The sequence below is a fragment of the Acanthaster planci genome, linkage group LG09, assembly GCF_054643075.1.
Source record: "Acanthaster planci isolate LZ-2023a linkage group LG09, COTS_SCS, whole genome shotgun sequence".
NCBI lineage: Eukaryota > Metazoa > Echinodermata > Asteroidea > Valvatida > Acanthasteridae > Acanthaster > Acanthaster planci.
Window position 1 is genome coordinate 6,351,905 of NC_141785.1, and position 21,297 is coordinate 6,373,201.

Below are 21,297 nucleotides of genomic sequence, written 5' to 3' on the forward strand. Positions count from 1 at the left end.
GATTTCGTGCATTGTGATTGGCCAACGCGTTGCAAACTCTTGGTAGCGCACTATTATGAAACGCCCGTATTGTCCTGCGCGTATAACCGTAATTGTGAAAAGTATGGGCAAACAATGGGCGAAACGGTAGATGACAGCGCGTTCATTGCGCATTACGCGCAACGCACTTACATTGCCAGTAATAATGTTTTTATGTGCTCCCAAAATACGTTCACTTTTTTGCTCTTCAGTATTACTATATCTTCTATTCAAATGTTGCAACCTCATTGTTTCGAAACCCGGAGGAACATATTAAGTAAAGAGAGGATTTCTTATACAATCGAAAAATGGCTTCGTACAATTTTATGACTGGAATTCTTCAACTGTGCGTAAATTCCCTATACCGAGGAGTAAATTTGCCCATAGGTTTGATTATAGTCGGGTGCCGCCGAGATCAAGAAAAACCCTTGTAGTTTTGAATAGGACCTGGAGGTCTATGCGTTTATAAGGATGTAATTGTGAGATAAACTTTGTGTGGCGTCGCCCCTACATTACGCTTGTGCCACCATGCTATAGTTCAAGTTTTCTGCAAAAAGATGTAGAAAGAGACCAAAACAGAGAGCAAGTCATAATGGTTCTCGAAATTCGTGACAATCTGGGGTAAAAAATTTTGAGCGCAAAGGTGAACCACTGCATGGATTGAGCCAAAAACATTCGCATTATCCGACGTATAACAACTTTTGAAATATACTTAGCAATCGTTTTTGATGGTTGACACTCAGCCATTCTGCTGTTTGTGAGCTCGAAATATCGCTGTTACTCACCAAGCAGGCTTGTCTGCTGCCACAAGACTTCAGCCAGACTTGTCCAACGGCTTGTCCAGAGGGACGAGTCACAACAGACGCGGCCAAGTGGCAACTAAAGGACGCATGGTGTACGGTGGTACGCGTCAGCGACACTGAGCGTTCGGCAGCAGCGTGGACACAGTGGCTGCTTTAACACAAAAGAACGCGGAAGGCCTTGCACGGATCGGAGACCTTGCGCCGATGGACCAAGTCTCGAACCAACAGCCGTCTCCTATGCAACTCCAACGAATACCTACCCTACATGGCCAGAGAGCAAGTTTATAGGCCTATCAAAAACTTGTCAAATGAAGTGCGAATAAATTTTAAATTACAATGAAAGGATCCGTTTCATGAATTACAAAGCTGGGTACGAAACGGAAAAATCTTTTCCCAAACGGTCCCCAAAATGACACAGTTTCCCCAGGATACAGGGGTAGTTGTTGGGGAATTGGTTTTCCCCACCTGAAACGTCTTAAACACTTCAATAATTTATGCCAGGATCTGTCAGAAGTTATTTCCAACGTATTTAATGCATCCTCTTTCTTCTTAAATATTTAAAGATATTATTGACAAAAGCATCTACAATTATTTACACAATGAACACTGTTAAATTAGAATGAATGAACTTGAAGTTAAATTCCACTGACTGATCTAAGAGATGAAATTGGTCTGTTAATTAAAGTCTCTTTGTAATCGAATTTAGCCACTAATCCAGCAATCTGAGCAAAACAATCCAAAAATGAACTCGAAGAATTACTTGTCACCCAGAGATGACAGCCGCACTGTGATTGGCCCAAATTGCATCCATTCTGTTGTCCAATCTTACCTCAGCTTTCTTTTTGTTGGGGTCAGAAAAACAAAAGGAAAGATGGGAGCTGAGTTGCGATTGATCAAGCTGTCACACATCTGACAGTTATTGAGAGTACATGCATGCTGCTGATTTTCTGTAGTGTGGATAGGCAAAATACTCATGAATTTCACCATTTTCATGAGGCTATAAGGTGCATGAACCTCCCCAAATGATATCGAACGTCATTAAGATGGCATGTATGAAATTTTCTTGCACAAATAGCTGTGATGGCAGAGATAGGTGGCACAATAAAAAACTATAGAATGTTGTACATTGATATTTTTAATTAAGTAAAATAAACGTTACAGTTCTAGAAGTATCCCAAACGAATCCTAATCTCAGATCAATGCATCAACGCCAGTAATTAAATCAGTATTCGTTTTTTTAATGCTTGTAATGGTCTTATCAGGACAAATAAGGAGCTAATGTAGCTGCTATTTAGTAAACAAAATGACACATATCGTATAAAACAGTAAACTCAAACTTACGGTCTTTCCAACAGATAAACGGTATCTTTAGTTTGAAAATCCGCGGCTTAAGTCACATGACTCCAAGGTTCATGAGAAAACCCAAATGAACGCTCAAACGAAATAAAAGACCAGACAATGGTATTATAAATATACATTTATCAGGAATAATGCATTATTTATTAGTGCTTATAATCTTTATACAGTTTGGGCATACAGCAGACACGCCCAATAAGCCTTTCATGCGAGTTAAATTTGAATATAATCTGATACCTGAGCTATCTGATTGTACATAAACATAACAATTGGAATTCCCCAGACTAATGACACTGTTGCTATACCTCGTGATTCGGGGCAAGCTTTTGCTTAGCGACCAAAATCTCTGGAATGGACTGGTTCCTTTGTGCCCTTCTTATCATTGAGAACAGTGTATGAAGGCAAGGCGTCTCTTATGTAACTAAGCAAAGGCTTGTCCGAATCATGCGGTATAGCAACAGTGCCAATTCAAATTCTTGTGTTCACGTGAATTTAAAAAACGTATGTCAGAGTACCAGATTTTATTGAAATTTAAAGTCTACAAAAGCGAGACACTCAAGAAGATTGCTGAAGGGGCGGATCTGGGAATTTTTCCAGGGTAGGGCCAGGCCGGAGATTTTATTAATTAAATGTATCAACATATGAGAACAAGCGGAAACGATGATGAAACATTATACATGACATGCATTGTTTACAATTTATTGTGTACTTACTTCAGTTTTTTTTATTATTCTTTTCTTCATTTCCACCTTTTCTTTTGGTTTCAGAGCGGAGTGGGGGAGGGGGATCTACCCCCACCGTCCCAGATCTGTTCCTGGAAGTGTTTATTCGATATTGTCATTGGTTATCATGTTTCCAACCATTTATATTTCTGCTGCTTCAAATTTTGTAATTTTTCGGAACAGATTTGTTTTAAAGGTAAAATTTGATTAACAAACCCCCAACAGCTTTATTGGAGGTTTCTTTTTTCCTGTCAGTCAACTATGTCAAACATCTGAAACATACAAACTAATTGTTGCCATGTCGCATGCAGTCTCGTCGTCCCGGATCGATTTTCAAATCCCGGCTGGGTAGCCTCCTTTCCGGTCGTCACTGTAAGCTCTCCAGAATCCATGCGCGTCTCGCATTATGCCTTGTACCACGCAGCCTCTGGTAGACTCGTAAGGGTAATGACCTTTTGCTCTCAAACCATCGATGACGTCCTGAACACAGGCGAGATCACTTTATTATCATGATGGCAAAGAAAACTTTGGAGCGTACAACTTGAAAGATATTGCTCTGTTATTAACATGAAAGATTGTAGAGTTACCGTAACAAAAAATATATATATATATAGGCCTATAGGCCTATATATATAAATCAAAACAACCCAACAAACAAACAAAAAACAAACAAAATTCATGCTTCATAAGTGTGATTCGCCTAAAATCATGAATAGATTGTTGAGGGCGTCCTTACCTGATTAAAACCTGCTTCATAGGTGACATTATTTGGAACCAACTGATGATGGAAACGCCTGCGTTGGATCGCATCTTTTATGCTGTCACCATACCACAATGCATCTACGGATACCTGTTGACCGAAAGGGATTTCGAAGACAATATTAACACTTAATGTTTACAGATGTTAAAACCACAGGGACACTTAAATACATCTGCTGACAATGGATACAATATATTCTAATTCCTGCTGTTACAGAACGTTAGCTGTTAACATATTCACTAGATTTTAGCATTACATAGTATCTAATAATATTCATATTTCTGTTAATACCACTGCAAAAGTCTACTGCTTTATGCATAACACTGGTAAGAGCATGTACTGTGATTATGCATCCATCATTGTGGTCACTTCTCCTGTTGAAGTTAATGACTATTGAATATGAGCATCACAGGGACTTTGGGAGGGTATACCAATTTTTTCAAGGGGAAACTTTCCGCGTGATAAACATAGGATGTTAGTTTTGATCTTATTCAACAAATTGGTGTTTTTCACCTTCTTTCTCATTTTTGTCATCTGTTGCTTACTTTTTCCTTTCAAAACATATGTGATTCAAAACTGCTGCAAACTGCTTGCTGGCTACAGTGGCCTAAAAATTGAAATCACAGAAGAAGGAGGACTTTAAGGTATGAACTCAGCACACTCTTTCTCAAAGGCAAAAAAAAAAGGGACTTCGGCACGGTTTTGCCTTGCGAAAGATTTTGCTGAGATCAAAACGTCAGGATTTACTTCTTTTGTTTTTGTTCCGTTTCCCCCATTTTTAAGGGGTGAGCAAGCGCCTACACCCCACCTCCCTCACGACACCCATGCTTTTGAAGTTAACATCGGCGTGGTGCACGACATTTTAGCGTTCAGTTCATGACGCTTTGAAACTAGCAAGCCTATGGCAGGTAAAAAGTTCCACACTACAGACCCTTTTCACCTAGATTGCGCTAAATGTAAACAATACCACCACGTGTGGACCGCCTCGGCCACGGTGATCGCATATATTCCTATGGGCAGCTTCAACCACGTGCAAGCGCACGTGCGAATACCGCATGCTTAGACTAGTTTAAATAAATCTATTAAGTAGCTTACTATCACAACACTATGCACTCATTACCATCATAACACATCATTAGTCCAGCACGATCGTGACATCACTGGGAAAAGGTTTATGTAGTAAACTCTGTGAAATCGCACTCGCGGAATTATGGAAGATAAATTTGTGTACCTGCGCCACACCAGTGGTAATGCGTGTACCTCCGGATGCACCAACCACAAGTTTAACTTTGCCTTCATGATCCAAAACTATGGTGGGTGTCATGGAGGACATTGGTCGTTTTCCTGGCCGGATGAAATTTGAAACGGAGGGCGGGACGCCGAAAGCGTTCGGTTCTCCGGGCTTTGAGAAATCATCCATTAGATCGTTGAAGAGGATTCCTGTCCGATTGCCACGAACTTTGGATCCAAAACTGGACAAAATGGTCAGGGGTCAGTGATAGGTCAAATTGATTCTAATGATCTAGTATTCTTTAGTTTTCACAGCTTATAATCCGTGACTATTTGGCGAAGTAACGAAAGGTATACACAGATGTAATTTCCCTTTGTTCCAAATGTGATTGCATATAAATATATATTCTTTGTAATTTACATATTGTTTTTTTTACTTACTAAAGGTTTATGGTGCTTGTCGCAGCTACAGCATTGCCGTATGTATCAACGACCGACAGGTGAGATGTGCCGCCATCAGGCTGATTGTAGTAGGCAGTATAGTAAGAAGGATCGTGAGACATGTTGTCATCAATAGCGGCTCGTAAGGAGTCTGCATAAGACTGTGACGTCATGTTTGCAACGACCTGGAGACCAAAGAAACCGAAGCTCCAACGTTTAATGGCTTACAGGAATTCTATCAAACAGGGCGACCATTGTTGATTCAGGTACATGTCAAATCTTATTAATATACGGTAATTCTCGGCCCTGGGAAGAAACTCATATCACACTTTGCCACCAATAATCCTCTTCAGATTCCCTGTTTTTTTATGATTCTCGTAGCCTATGAGCCCCAAGCTGGACCAGGAGAAGGCGCAATTTCTTTTAGCGACACAGGCTCCAATGGTGTGAACTGCACTTCGCTGGTTCACGAATGACTCTGCACGCGTTATAGTTGCATCATACCAACCTCTTTTCAGCTGATGACGGGTGCTTCTGTTCAAGGCGGATAAAAAATTAATAAAGTTAGGATGTACCCTTTTTGGCAACTGTACCACACTTTGTATACTCTACTTCACCCATATCTTTTTACACCATGGCAACTCACTTCTTTGACATCAACGTAGTCCTCATCTCCAAGAAATGATCGACCTGCATACGCGAACTTGAAAGCCTCTACCATACGATGAGTTGTCAAGATTTCAGCTTCAGTTGTAGTAATGCTATCTGGACCAATGCCATAACCTAGAAAATGCATAAATATTGGTTACAATACAAATTAAAATGAGTCCAAACGAAACGAAAAGGCACTTTGTGTCACTCGAAAAGAGAAAGTAATTGGTATTGCTGCAACTTGAGCGAAAAAAAGACTGTATACTTACACAAGTTTGAAATAACACGAAACGGAGAGTGACGTTAGTTAAAAAGTAGAAACAATATGAGGCACAAAACAAGGCCAAAAGTTACAGCAGTGTGATAGACGATGACACATCAACATCTCAATGAGATGAAATGGAAAACTGCACATTACTTGAGACTTACATAAAAAGAAACAAGACATATGAACAGTTGAGAAGAAATGATAAATCGAGAAAAGAGATATAGTAAACAAGATAGAGAAGGTTACACTTGAAGATATTGAATAACATTAATTAATTAGGAGAAATTTTAACAGAATAACGTGACTGGTCTATGATAATTTGACGCCTAAACCAATAGATTTACCCTGGAGGATGTTCATTATGAGTGCATACACGGCACCACTGCCTGGTGGGGGAGGCGAGTACACCTTCATACCATCCAACTCAAACATCAATGGTTCCTTCCGTCGTACTTGATAATTTTCTAGATCTGCCTTTGTAATGATACCACCTAGGAAGAAAGTTCAGTAAAATCACAGTCGTTTTCAGATACAATGATAAATTTTAACGATCAGGGTCCGGATTTGAACACAGGTTGTTCAAACATCGACTACAAATGAATAACAATCCATACAAAATCAGTGTCAAGGGCTCTACTCCAGATTGCATTAGTCACCTCTATCGGCAATGTCGGCCACGATGTCATCGGCAAGATCTCCTTTATAGAAAGCATTCTCTCCACCCTCTGCTAGTTTCTTATAAGTTTCAGCCAGTTTGATGTCGACCAGTGTATCTCCTTCCTTCAGAATCTCCCCTTCTGAGTTCAGAAAAATTTCCCTTGAGAAAAAGTGGAATAAAAGTTGAATTGAACCGCTTAGGAAATTATGTTGAAATTGGTAAACGGGGATGAAAATGTTATGAGGTGATTTACGTGTACTGGAGAAAGTCACTTTTTGGTACACTGTACTTTAGAGTTCATGCTTTTCAATCCAAGAGCACATGAAAGAGGGCCCTGAAAGAGAACCTGTATTCTGTTTGAAACAATCTTCAAGATATTTTGACTTGCTAAAAACAACTGTAGGAAACAACCTGTCCATATTGTGAGTCTTACCCTAAACTTGGATCGTTCTTCATGTAACTCTCTCTGATTTTAATGACACGAGCCAGCTCTCTGCTAACCAATATTCCCTCCTCGGCCAATTTGATCGAAGGTTGAAATAAATCACTCCAGGGTAGCACACCGTATCGTTGATGAGCGGTCCAGTAACCTGCAATCTCCCCAGGAACAGCAATGGATAAGCCACCTAAAGTCAGGGGAAGCCGTTTTCTCTGTTTAATGTGATTGATGTTGCTCAGTACTTTCACCGTAAATTAACTGCTATGTGAGCCGATCACATGCAGTATTTCCTGTTGACATGAATTTGTTAGAAGTATTGTCCACGCATACTCAGTGTACTTAGCTATGGTCTAAATGGAAATCACGAAACAGCACGAACAATGAAGACAGTGCCCACGATCTAAATACTCTCAAAATGGACAACGTTATAGACAACTCATTTACCTGAAGTGGAGGCGTCTTCTGTCTCATTTTCGTACATTTTTTCGAAGGCAGCGAGTGGCGCTTTCTCTCTCGCATCCAACATTTCAATGGTTTTAGTCTTGGCGTTGTAGAATAACAGGAAGAAGCCTCCGCCAATGCCGGCACTGTGGTAGTTATAAAGACCAACGCACAGAAATGCTGCTATCGCAGCGTCTACGGCTGTGCCTCCCTTTTCCAACATATCCCTGAAAATATTCAACAATATCAGAATAACAAAAGAAATAATAACCGGTTATTGATGCAGTATAAGTCCAATTTATCAAGAAGAATATGATGTAGCCCTCAAAGCATCTCACCAGTACGTTTCAGGTCTTCACCAATAGCAATATAGGTAACTTCTTGTGTCCTTAAATAGCCTGAAGTATGGTGGGCTTTCCTCCATCATTTGGGGAAACTACCGGTACACGATTTGATGGCCCTTCTCTGTCTGAACTTACAAGAAATTTTCGCCAAACCGTATACAAACTATACTTATTTTTCACATGTTCATTACGAGTGCCATTTATAGTTACTGGTGAAAACCACTACTACTTATTTCACAGATATTAAGATGTACCTACTTTGTTTCATGATTAACACCAAGTAGTTTATGAAAGTCCAGTTCACTACCTAACTCACCGGCCAATCTCTGAGCACTCGCCAGCATCAGCAGCCACAGCAGCCTTGGCGTATTGGTACTCGCCAGTTGGTTGTGGAGGTGGTTGTGATGGCAGTGGAGTGACTGTTACAGCGTTGCCATCCTTGTAATAATACAATAACCCCATGGTCACACTGACAGCCACGGCCACTATCAGCAGCAAGGCAAATGCCACTTGCCATCTCAAAACCTTGGATTTTCTAGAGCAAACATAAAAATGGACTTCTTAGAGCAACAGAAAATTCGATGCAGACATGCCTTGACCAAGTTTTTGACACTCCAAAGCACCCATCCATTGTTTCGACTATCAACTACCAGTGTTGGCCAAGTTTCATGTCGTTGTTTTCAGAGGTGTTCAAGCCCACAAGTGGAAACTTTGATAATAAATATTTTACAATAAGTTCCCAACTTGAAAGGCTATCAGAGGGTTGAGATTTGCTGATTCGTTGTTTTTTCCAGTGCTCAGTTGCTTCTCATTTTCTAATGCTATTTTGCTAATTTTATTGCTTATTTTATCGTAGTGGTGTGGCAAAAGCTTTAGGCACAGATGTAACGTTATGAGGCATGTAGAAAATACACACGCACAAGACAAATCTCAGATGAACGAATTCGATGATGATCAGGAAGAAGTTCACTCTGAAAATGCTGACGTGGATAATTCTGAACCAGATTTCAAAAACAGAGATTTTAATCGGGAATCTATGAGTATAAAGATGAATTTATGCTTCATTGATGAAAATAACAGGATCTGGGAGATTGTGATTTGGAATTCGATATAGAAGCAGAGGATAATAATTTTGTCGGATGAAGAAGAGTCCATTTTTAGATGACAATGCCATTCATCTAGCTTAGTTTTAAAAAGGCTTGAGAAGCCACCAGTAAGAAGTGGAGTGACAAATATGGACAGGAGTATGGATAAAAAAACAATGAGAAAGCAAATAGGAAGACTTTCTGGGCGGTCAGGCAAATCTGTTTCAACAAGTGGAAAGTACATGATTGTTATGAAAATCTTGAATAAAAAGTAATAGCGGCATGGAAGTAAACAAGACGCTGAACAGAGTAATGCTTAAACACCAGGTTGAATTTGACTTTCATGATGAAGCTATTAACTGATTATTACTTTTAGCATAAAAAGAATAAAATACCTTAGTAAGGGACTCTTAAAATAATCCAATTAGATTATTCGAAAAGGGGCTTAAATTAAGGGGCCTTATGTTATGAGGTTGGTACATTTTCCCGCCAATTGCCCTATTTGTAAGTATTGTGACGCGACAGAGGGTGCTAGGCATGGCGCACAGCGGAAATTATAGATGGCACTCTGCCCAGTAACAGAGGCAGATGCTAGGCGCGCATAACTAGAACTGTATATTAAGCGAGCGCGGCGCATAGGCTGCGCCTTGTGCATAGTGCGATAGAGCAGCGAAAGTCACTGCTTGGTCACGTGAGCGCGTACGCGGGCGTGGTCACAGCAGCGCGAAGGCTATATAAGGCGCGACGGGAGCACGATATGGCAGAACCTTAAATTTGGTTTCGTCCTTCTACAACAAACTGGAATGTGGTTTGAGCAGAACAACTGAGCCGCGCGATTAACGGTGGATTGCTATCTCGCAGCGCAAGTTGTGAGTGGTGTACTAGCCCTGAGATAGCCCTTGTGGTCGAGTTAGGGCGGTCTGTTCTTGACACGGGTTTCTTGTTCTCGCGCTCAAACGGCGGGAACACGACTTAAGAACACTGTTCTCGGAACAGGATCATACACCATCTCCTCGTCAGGGCTTTACAGGAATACACGGAAAAACTCGTGAGATTTTGATTTTTGAACAGCTGCAAAAGTGGAGAGGGGGCTTCCAAAGCCATTGACCATGTAGACAATGGGAAGTTTTGCAACATTAACGTTACTTATTTTCCCAAACACAGAAAGGAATGTTCCTGTTCATATAGAAAAGAATTCAACCCATCCAAAACTTAACTCTCGAGAAACGTACATGGACGCCGCCATGTTGCATGTTGTTTGTTTCTTCCCGGCGTTCGAGCGGCCGACCCACGAATAACCATAGAGCTACAAACCCTGTTCGTGAACAAACGGGAACAAGCCGCCCGAACTCAGCCATTGACTTATTCAGGTCCCGGTGGCACTGGATGCACACGGGTTATCGTGGGGATCATTGCTCCGGGCAAGGTCTAGTCACACAGTCTTCCCATTGAGAACGCCCTGTACCGGTGTATTGGTTAAGTGTGATTGAAGGAGTATTGATGAATCAACCAGCCACTTTGATTGTTGTATATAAGTCAGGTGTCCAGGCGAAGCTTATTTAAAGTCAGGTCTGTCCTGGTTACGTCATTAAGTTTCGGCCAATCAGATTAGGCATCATCTCAACGAAGACCAGAGATCATTGAACTTTCTTGGGGGACGGTATGCTTCGGTCCCAATGGATTTGTCCCTAGCCGCTCAGGGACTCTCCGGTACGTGATGTCCGTCGCGCCGCCCCTCGAGGAGGAGGGCGCCCTCACCTTCGTCGGATGGGCCACAGTATTACGCTGTCTTATTTTTTACGCTTAAACATGTGTATTTTTTTCCATGGTGGTAATGAATGTACGCAGGTGGGCACGCATGAGGCTTTTAATGATAAAACCATAATGACTGATTGAGTTGAAACTCCATATTTGCTACTTTTGCCAAGTTTAAAAAAAAAATCGGGCATGGGGTGGCCTAATTCGGGGGTGAGGGTGGAATCCCAGCCCTTTAAGGGTATGAGGTCAACACAACGTATACCCAACGCATTTCTTTCAACCTTCTGGTATGTATGTAAATATTGGCTTGTCAAAAGTTCAAATGTCGATATCTAATGATACACAAATCAGAAAATCGCATTCATCCAGGCCTTTACAGTTAGACAAGATAAGTCATCCAGATGCTGCTTTATGTAGTTTTTCAAGGGCCTGAATATCAACAACAGACTGCTTAAGACAACAATCCGTCGTAAACCCATGAAATTAAGGTTATGCAATTACCAATCCTGATTGTACTCAAAACTTAATACGCCACAAAGTGATCCAATGTTCGTGTAATGACTCTCCTGTAATTCAAAACTGTATCATCTATCACGTTATGGCTGTAAACGTCAATTTGCTGCGAAGGTGGTTTAGATAGTTTGCACTTTATTTCCAAGTTCCTAATGAGTGTCTGGAAGTGAAAGGGTATTCATCGACGACGAAGTAATTGATGCAAAACTGCCCCGCTTGCCTACCCTCATCAATCTTGCTTTTTCATAACATTTGTTATGCAGTATATATGTTTGAAGAATATTTGTATTGGATGTGGATACAACTTTGACGCCATTCGTTCACTGGAAGGACAGGTTTTTGTGACAAGATACAATGAAGTAAGAAATTTAAAGCCGTTTTGCTTCCTTTTCCAACTAAACATCACTGTTAGCCTTCGCACGGTATGGCCATATTACAGTTGCCGCAGAGCGCCACTGGTTTTTACTCTTCCCAGAACAAACCAAAGGCATACACAAAGTGGATTCAGATAGAACGGAAACCGTAACGCTTGACCAGTAAAACGTTGAGTTTATGTCGTAAAAGAGGGACTGGATGTATGATGAATGACCCTTGCATACACCCAGTTTGTTTGAATGAAGTTAACCACTAAAAATGTTTCTCCCCAAACATTACGATGAAAGAGCCTGAAGCCGCATTCGCTTTTAAATTGCCCCCTCCCCCCGACACCAAGCGCTGGATACGCCGCTGGGTCTGTCAATGCAATTTCTTGTCGATGATGCTTCCAGAGTCTTTCAAGGTGTGTTTTGTCAACTGCAGTTGCAGCATTTCTGTTCATTCTATTTGGGAAAGTAGTAGCACACCTGTTTCTTGTCAATTACAATACTGTACTGTTGCAGCAGCTAGTTTGAGTTTTGAGAGGAATAGGAATAACTATTAAAAGAAGACCCTTGGCACGTTTATATGCTTTCAGAATAGTTAGCAAAGGTTTTCGAAAGCTGCATGAAGACCTACAACAATTAGTTCTCTGTTCTGTTGACTCACTAGATGAACCACTTCTAATCTCCTGCATGGCTCCTCATTAACTGTTGGTATCTTTTCGAGTGCGGCATTTTCATGATTGAATGTACTCTGTACTCTCTGTACTTCAATTACACACTGTTTCTGTAGATTAACTCCAACTTCCAGGACGGTTGCACTTTGCCTTACTGTGCTTACTGAAAACGACAATCAAACTATTTTTGGGCTATGCGACCCATCTTACCCTTTCACGTTTGATTTTTCTACATCAAGGCCTGTCAGCTCCAGCGTTGATTTGCCGTTTTCCATTTCAGCTTGGTAGGAGAATGTCTTGATATACAAAATGTTTTTGATGCTGTACACGCTGTAAACGGACTAACTAGGTCTTCCTTGAAGCCCACAATACAGAGCTCGAGAAAAGTATAACCTGAACTGCAACAGGAGGTTTAACACAGCCAACTTCAAACAGTATCAAAATGTTAATTCAGTCGAGTGCAAAAACCACAGCAGAACCACGGATACAAGAGCGCCACCCACTGAACGCGAGGTGCGCATGCCTACAATGGCACCACTAAATGGTGCTTATCAAGTACGAAGGGCGTGGCAACCGTTTTAAAGGGTTACTGCATTGAATTTGTTTCAATATAAACCTTTACAATGCACCGTTGTGTCTCACTTAAATTCATTTCAATTTTTGTTTCACTATTTTCACGTGTATATTTTGTTGTTTTGGCTCAGTAGTTCCATATTAAAGCAAAGCTGTGATTTCATCTGAAGAGGAAAACCGTAACATTCATTCGTTTGCACATTAATGATGGATTTTAAATATTTGGGCCTATTTGCTGTCCTAAATTTTCTTTTCTATGGTGGTTCAATAATGTGTAAGTACATAGCAATGATCCAACGAGCAATAATTTCTCACTCTTGTTGACCGAAAGGTCTACCTGCCTCGAGCAAAAGCATCCCCGCATCGGTTGAGAAGAGCCATGTTGGTTGGGGCGTGTTCGTTGTAAACGACGCCATCGCAAACGCATTCACTTCGTTATCATTTGTGAACCAGCGAAGTACAGTTGTACCTTTTATCTGCATTTCATAAGACTTCATTGGTGGAGATCTAAATGAGCATCCGTTGCTAGAAAATTGGGCCCTTTCTTGGTCCCAGTCGGTGCGTATTGGCTGAAGCGGTTGAGTTCGGGCGGCCTGTTCTTGACACGGGTTTCTTGTTCTCACGCTCGATCAGCGGGAACACGATTCAAGAACACTGTTCTCGGAAAGAGATTACACACCACCTCCTTGTCAGGGTTTTACAGGAACACACGGAAAACTCGTAAGATTTTGATTTTTGAATAGATGCAAAAAGTAGACAGATGGCTGCCAAAGCCACAGACAATGGGCAGTTTTGCAAAATTAACATTAATTATTTTTAAATTCCATAACAGAGGAATGAATGTTCCTATTTAAATTGAAAGGAATTCAGCCCAGTTATCCAAACAATAACTGAGGAATGAAGTACGGCCGCCGCCATGTTGCATGTTGCTTGCCACTAACTACCAGCCCCAACATTTGAGCGGCCGGCCCACGAACAACAAATCGTTCCTGTTCGTGAACATACAAGAACAAGCCGCGCGAACTCAGCCCCGCGGCTTCCCTGAGCAACATCACAGCAACAGCGCTCTCTGTTGTTCAGTTAATTTACTTAAAACTTAGTATCACGTTTTCATCAGCTTTGGCAATTTATGTACATGTACTGACTTACAAGAATTACCCGATTTAACAACCGACTCACCAATCTATTGGGATTTTCCAAGCACCTGCTAGCACTGTGTTTGCTAAAATCAAATGGTTCGATTTAAGGTTAGCGGGCAAGTTGAACACGATCAAATTAATAAGTTCAGTGTAAACTCAAAACTGTGTCAAAATTCCTTACCTACTTTACAGTTGCTTTATTTTCGAGTCTATCAAGTAATTATTATGTAGCGGCACACGGGGGGGGGAGTGCCCTGGAGGTGTCCGGCGTGTGCCTGGACAGCAAGTTGTGGGAGGTGATCCCGGGACACAGCAATAGTAACAAGGACACTGGCTCGAGATTCGACCCTTTTATTTTCCAGTTCATTCCAGCCTGAAAATTAACTTTAAAAAACCTTGCAAAAACAGAGAAGTAAATGTATACGTATTGCATATCAATTATTTATAAAAAATTACACGCAGTGATAATTTATACAATCATAATACATTATTACATGTAATTGGAACCGTTCAATGGCTTACTAACAGGCAATTCTCCAAGAATTAGCCAGAATATGAATGTGCAGGCCAACTGGTATCGGAAGCTATGAATGGCCTGCCGAAACAATACAAAGGTTGTAATGATATACTATGTTACTAAAAACAGGACTAATCCAGAATTAATCAAATCTGAAATACATTGTATTCTTAGAGCTGTGCGTACATGTACAGTGCGCACTGCAACTGCAGCAACGGCGACTACGTGGTTCGTAAGCGTGACGTCTCTTCAGTTTAAACCACGCCCACTGCATGAGCACTGCTCATCCGGTTCGTAGGTGACTTTGTCACAAAGGCGGACGCACCAGGATTTGCAGGCTCCAATTGGTCGATCCTAAAGTTGCACGATAACGGCCGGTTCCACGGCTCCATGTAAACGGAGATCAACGCATGTAGCTCTATGTGCAGTGAGTGTCCAGTGGGCGTGGTTAACGCGCGTATTCAACGATCGTCCAATGGAAGCCTGAAAATTGTGGCGCGTGCGCTTTTGTGACGAAGTCACTTACGAACCGTCATGCTGAGAGAAATATGGAAGGGGCTGCGGAACACCGTGATCAGAATAACGACAAGAATACTATCAAATCAGTGCTAACTGAATATGCTTGCCCTGAAGAAGGTACTCAGTTACCGAAAGCTTGCGGCAATCACATATTTCAGAGCACCGATTTGATATTATATTCTTGTCGTTTTACAAGGCAGGCCAAAGGTCACCAATCTGTGGGTTGCACCACACCAATACCCACCTATTGAAAACAGTGCAAAATCAGATCGAAATGGCGCCCTCTGGTGAATCTCAGGAAGAGGTTGTGCTCCGGTTTTTCACCGAAATTCCAGATTATGTCAGTCCCCTACACGTTGTACATGCGTTCAACCCTTTCCCACCTTGGATATCTGTTGACTGTACCAGACAAAGGCAGGCCGTATTATACTTCAGCATGCATTTACACGGCATATACATGTACATGCACATTGTACATATACATGTACATGCACATTGACTACTGAGTTGTTGTTTGGTTGGTTTTGTACTTTCTGACCACCTGATGTTCATTTGCGGTTTTCTTCTCAACTTTAAAAAGTGTCAGCCACATTAAAAAAAATCTATGTCTTTATTCCCCTTTCCCAAATATACTCCAAATTTTTAGTCAATTTATGCGCTCATTTAGCGCCCGCCCGAAATCTGTGCAAAATAGGCCCAAAAGTTGTAGGTGTTGCCGTTTAGCAAAATAACCCAATTTGGAAGTTACAGTATTTCCCAAATTTGTGATTTGAATAGTTATTTATATGATCCGTCCCGATTATGGCAGCTCGTACTGTAAATACTCCCACCCAGAGTCCACAAAACAGTGAGCTCGAGCGTAGAAATCTCGAGATCCAGTTTTATACACCACAAAGGCGAGTGCGCGCTGAAGTGCACCCATCATTGATCTCCATTATAATGGAGATCAGTGTGTGCAGTCATCATCACGGTGGTGCATTAATTCCACCATGATGTGGTTGTATTTTTGCAGGGGAGTTCATTAATATTTTGTGATCCCATACCATAATCAGGAGGGATCATGAAAATATTTCGATAAATCCCAAATTTGGGACTGATAGTTTCCAGTTCGGGGTATTTCTTTCACAACTGAAGCCCCAACTTTGCGGGCCTATTTTGGCTACATTCAGAGCTGATGGGCGCATAGTTTTACTGTTATTTTGGGGTATCTTTGGGGAAAAACGAATAAAAAAACTTGTGGCTAACCCCCATAAAATTGATAAGAAAAAAAAATCTTCCAGCCATAATCTTGAATTTCCAGTGAAAAAAAACAACCTCTTCACGAGAGTCAACAGGCGGCACTATTTCAGTCCGATTTTGCACTGTTTTCTGTATTATGGTTGCAGGCCAGTAAATAGGTCCAAAATTGCCATGCGCGGACCGAATCACGATTTGTAGGCTGCCAAATTCTCTGCTATTAGAGCCTTTCGTGGCACGTGGACAGGTTGGCTTGTTAAGAATGTAGATGAAATGCAGGGGCAGGACTATCAGCTTGTATTTCTGAAAGTATTGGATCAAACAGGGCCCTCCAAATTGCCCTATTTTGCCATGGAGTGTAGGCATCAATTTCTAAAATGGCGATGGGCCTCCTGACTGTTTTGAGGGGTGATTTTCTCTGGTAAAGCCACTAAAACTTGAAAGGAAAATGAAAGATGAGGAAGTGAGCTTTAATTTGATACGTGTCTTGAACACCTGTGAAACTTGTATTTTTCCTGATTTTCTGAAATGGGGATATTTATCACTGTTGTCTGTAGCAACTTATTTACTGGTCTTGACCCCTATGGGCCGGGCGCGTACTTGATGTAGTGCAACCATAGCGGGCGCCATAACTGATATTGCTTAACATTCGCGCTCGCGTGATGATGCCCACGTGCGTGCAAAGTACAGCCAGCAAATGAAAGGTAACTTCATCTTTTGTGTTAAATAAGGAGACAGTTCATTCAAAATTTGTGCCCAGTGTTTGTTCAATGCACGATACGAGAGATTACTGTTAGTTTTAGCATTTCTTTACTTCTGTTGGGTATTTTGTTCACCTCGAATCTGAACGAGCAAGTTCGAACTGGACCTAGGGGCCTAAGCATGCTTGCTGAAGCTTAGTTGAACATGTTGCATTTGATAGCCCCATCCTTGCACCATATTATATGTAGGCCCTACCCACCCTAACGTGGCGCATTTTGATTTGTCGTCCGCTGTTTCACTAACTTAAAGCAATTTTAGACCTGCAGTTTGTCAAATTTCACAATATCTGAAATTTCAACACAACCTTTCATTGGCCCGTGCCTAGTATATAAGTATAAGCCTTATCGCAAATACTGCATGCAGCAAACTTTGCCCCTTTTTCCTTCCCGCAATGCCATTCTATTGTGCAAAATCACCCATGCAGTATTTACGATAAGGCTTATAGGCCAAGGCCTACATAGTACATTCTCGTGGTTTGGATGATGTCACTGAGTCATGTGAGCCTTGATTCATCTCTCTGATTGGTCAATTGGTGGCTATTCTGTATTTCACATTCGAAACTCAAAGGGGCAAAAGTAGTGCAGTGGTCTGTGGGAAATTCTTACTTTTTGACAAAACTCGCAACCTTGCAACCTTTCCATCAAGCATGCTCAAAATTTCACTGCTTGTGTGCTATGATTATTTCCCAGTCCCACACTATACTGAGTTTTCCTGCAAGCCAAATTCCTTGCAATGAAATTTCTTGTCACTGATTACCCTGTATTCTTTTTTGGAAACTCAATTGTAACATCGGAAGGATTGACAAATGTTAGAAACTCATTCCTTGAAGCATTTATTTCTTCCAAAAAAAAAAATCTTTCGTTGGACCAGGTTTAATCTTCAAGAATCGAAGCAAACTGTGGGGGAAAAGTCCTCCTACTTTGTCACATGTTACAAAAATTTGTTCAGAACTGGAAAAAAAAAACTAAATAATGCAGCCTTTAGCCCGACATTAATTCTTCCTTTACAATAAAAACAGTTTTCAAGATGTATTTTTGCATTGGGGAGATGTTAATTTATATAACGGGTTTGCCCTTACCCAACGTATATATTAATAAGCACTGTATGCTCAGTGCGTGTCCGAGAGCTTGCAGAAAAAACCTCACAAGCTTACTCGGGTGGGACTCGAACCCACGACCTCCTGCTTACTAGTGCAGATGTCTTACCACTCGACCGTTGAGCTTGCTTGGGTCGGCTGGCCGGTCCGAGTCAGGTGAAGTAGCGGGTACCGTGAACTATTTTCAAGATGTATTTTTGCATTGGGGAGATGTTAATTTATACAACAGGTTTTGCCCTTACCCAACGTATATTAATAAGCACTGTATGTATGCAGGAGGTCGTGGGTTTGAGTCCCACCCAAGTAATCTTGTGAGGTTTTTCCGCAAGCTCTCGGATAAGCACTGAGCATACAGTGCTTATTAATATACATTGGGTAAGGGCAAAACCCGTTATATAAATGAAAAACTGGAAATGCAAGTAATTGTCCAAGCATTTAAAAATTTTTCAATGATGCCAGCTTTGGAAAATTCCCCAAATCCCACAAAGCTTGGCAGTGTAATCTCCCGTAAAACCAGCGATCTAAAGTTATTTAAAGTTAAAAATTTCCAGGGTTTGCCAACTAAACTTAAACCATTCATAAGAAAGAGAAGCTGGCGAGATTGGCAATGGCATCAGCTAGGATGGTCGGGGTGGAAATCAGTGTTCGTGCATGTTTCTAATAGTCCTGCATGCATCCACTGCTCTCTGTTGGTGCACGGACATGTGGCTTGTGGGCCGATTGCAAGCATTTCTTTGTGGATGCTTCATGTTCGAGTCTGTGAGATACGCACCATAATAACCGTTATTCACTCTGCCAAACACAAATCTTTGACTACTTTTCATCCTTCATTTTTTCCATATTGGAAAGAAATTCTACTCAACCTGCTGAGTGAATTGAAGGTCAAAAGAGCAATTCTCAAAATTTTCCATCTGCGCCTTAGAACAAGACTAATGGCCATGTGTTGAGGCTGGTAGCAGTCATACACTTAGGAAGAATGTAGCTTTTGGAATGTTCATCAACAATTGCACAAATAGGCACAAGTGGTTCTGTGCGGGTGAAAGTAGTCCAATTTTTGATGGAATTTACAATCGAAAGATTGAGAAAACTGTAATAGTTCATCGTCTGTGGAATAAGGTCACTTTTTGGGGACTTAAAGGAAATAAATATTTATTCAGTACATTTTTGGCAGCTTGAAAATAAAGCTAAATGCACTGAGTTTCTTTTTTGTCAAATAAGCATTTTAGAACTCATGGTCACTTCTATAAAAACTTAAAAATCGAAAGCCGGCAGGCTAAGTAGATTGATAATCTTTTCCCATAAATGGTGTGCTTCCATGAAGTTAAAATTACCAGTTTAAAAATCTTTAATGATAATATTCCGATGCAATATAAAGGGATAATTTTTAATGACACGTACGAGTGTTCAGGACACAACTTACAAGTGCACTCTACTAGAGCCAGTCTAGTGGACTATTGGTACGTGTACCTTTGTATCCTTGGCCCTACTCCAAAACTGGAAACAAGAAGAGGAAGATAAGACTTGAAGGTTTTCATGGTTAAAGAACTATATGAGTAAAAAACGATTGCAGTTAAACCATGGATCAATCTCATATGTGCGGTTTTGAGAAGAACCAGGGATTTGTCATCTCGACACCGTTCTACAGTGATTTGCTCCCCGGTTCTTCTCAGAACCACACATACTCAAGAAAGATATTGATCCATGGTGTAACCGCAGTCGTTTTTACTCAAAGGAGAAAGGCTTAAAAATTAAACATTTGACAAAAACCTCCCCGGCTGTGAATGGTATGAGCAACATACACACATTTTTTAATTGCCTTTTTGATTAATTCACCCTGCAGTTTATCATGTTAATTCATTTGCCCAAACTGAAATTCTCTGACCACATGCCACATGTTGGTGAATTATTTAAAAATTTGTCATCTCGATACCATTCTACAGTGATTTGCTCAAGATCTTTACTGGTAATGAACACATTACAAATCCATGCACCAGCAGCTGTGGTGATCTCAGAGAATGTTAATTAATGCACACCGCATTTATTTTAAAACTGCATGAACTCAATTCAGTGTACAGATATGGTTTTGTTGTTGTGGTTATTTGATGTTCAAGACCATATATATGTATGTGCTGGCCTCTTGCATTGAGCATGGTAGTGGAGAAGTTTAAATTTTGAGCTAATCTAGCTGTCTTGGAAATGTGGGCACTGCCCAAGTACAGCATGTTTGATATTCACAGAATTGATTTCAAAATGACCACAAAGAGTTACTGAAAAATGCCTAAAGGTTCAGCTTGTAAAAAAAACCATGGCAGAGAAACTGGAAAATATGTTGTAGGGAGATTCCACAGCCCCCCCCCGCTCTTTTTATGGTTTAACTTGTAGTTAGAATTTGTTGTGCTTGGTTTTCTGGCCTGTTTCAATTTTTCGGTTTACGCCTTGTTTTTTTCTGGGGGGGTGTTGATAATAGTTTTGGTTTTGATATAGAAATGGTGTCCGAGTCCTGAATAATTCAGGTCTTTGCAACTTTTCCCTTGAAGATTCTTTATTTAGTTTAAGTTTCTTTTCCTTCGTAGCGTGCCATTCTTGGAGTTTACATTTGATAATTGAAAACATCATATACTTTTTCTGCACAGAGGCAAACATTGATGGTGGACTCCACCTGTGCACAGAACTTGCAGCTGTGTAATGAACATACGTCTCATTAAGGTAAGACATGACTAGATGATGGAGGCATGTAAGTCGAGACATGATATGAGGCTGAGGACACATACTTGACACCTGCTAACCCTTCTTATTTAATTGCAACGAGGCAGCTGTGGTGGCTTCACGCTTCACCCATGAAAGGGAAAAAAGAGGGGGAGGGAGGCTGCATGGGGTGTCAAGTGGGAATCTTGTCATTGTGTGTGGTGGTTGAGAGGGGCAATAACCTTTCCCT

The 21,297-nt window shown here is 41.0% G+C and overlaps 1 protein-coding gene and 1 long non-coding RNA gene across 7 annotated transcripts in view; one reads left to right on the forward strand and one right to left on the reverse strand.

The window, feature by feature from the left end:
• Positions 1-1,335: 1,335 nt before the first annotated feature.
• On the reverse strand, positions 1,336-12,971 carry LOC110976947 (glutathione hydrolase 1 proenzyme-like). The gene is made up of 11 exons (XM_087140914.1): positions 12,731-12,971; positions 8,448-8,666; positions 7,791-8,014; positions 7,341-7,533; positions 6,906-7,066; positions 6,594-6,740; positions 5,977-6,113; positions 5,331-5,515; positions 4,891-5,131; positions 3,636-3,749; positions 1,336-3,379 (listed from the first exon to the last, which is right to left on the reverse strand). The coding sequence occupies exons 1-11, from the start codon at positions 12,793-12,795 to the stop codon at positions 3,233-3,235; spliced, it is 1,833 nt and encodes a 610-aa protein (XP_086997040.1). The 5' UTR covers positions 12,796-12,971; the 3' UTR covers positions 1,336-3,232.
• Positions 12,972-17,131: 4,160 nt separating this feature from the next.
• The window catches only part of LOC110976968 (uncharacterized), a 46,998-nt gene continuing 42,832 nt past the window's right edge, over positions 17,132-21,297 (forward strand). For all 6 annotated transcript variants that reach the window (XR_015426342.1, XR_015426340.1, XR_015426343.1 and 3 more), the window contains exons 1-2: positions 17,132-17,208; positions 20,996-21,068. This is a non-coding gene — a long non-coding RNA (uncharacterized LOC110976968). The remainder of the gene's footprint in view (positions 17,209-20,995; positions 21,069-21,297) is intronic.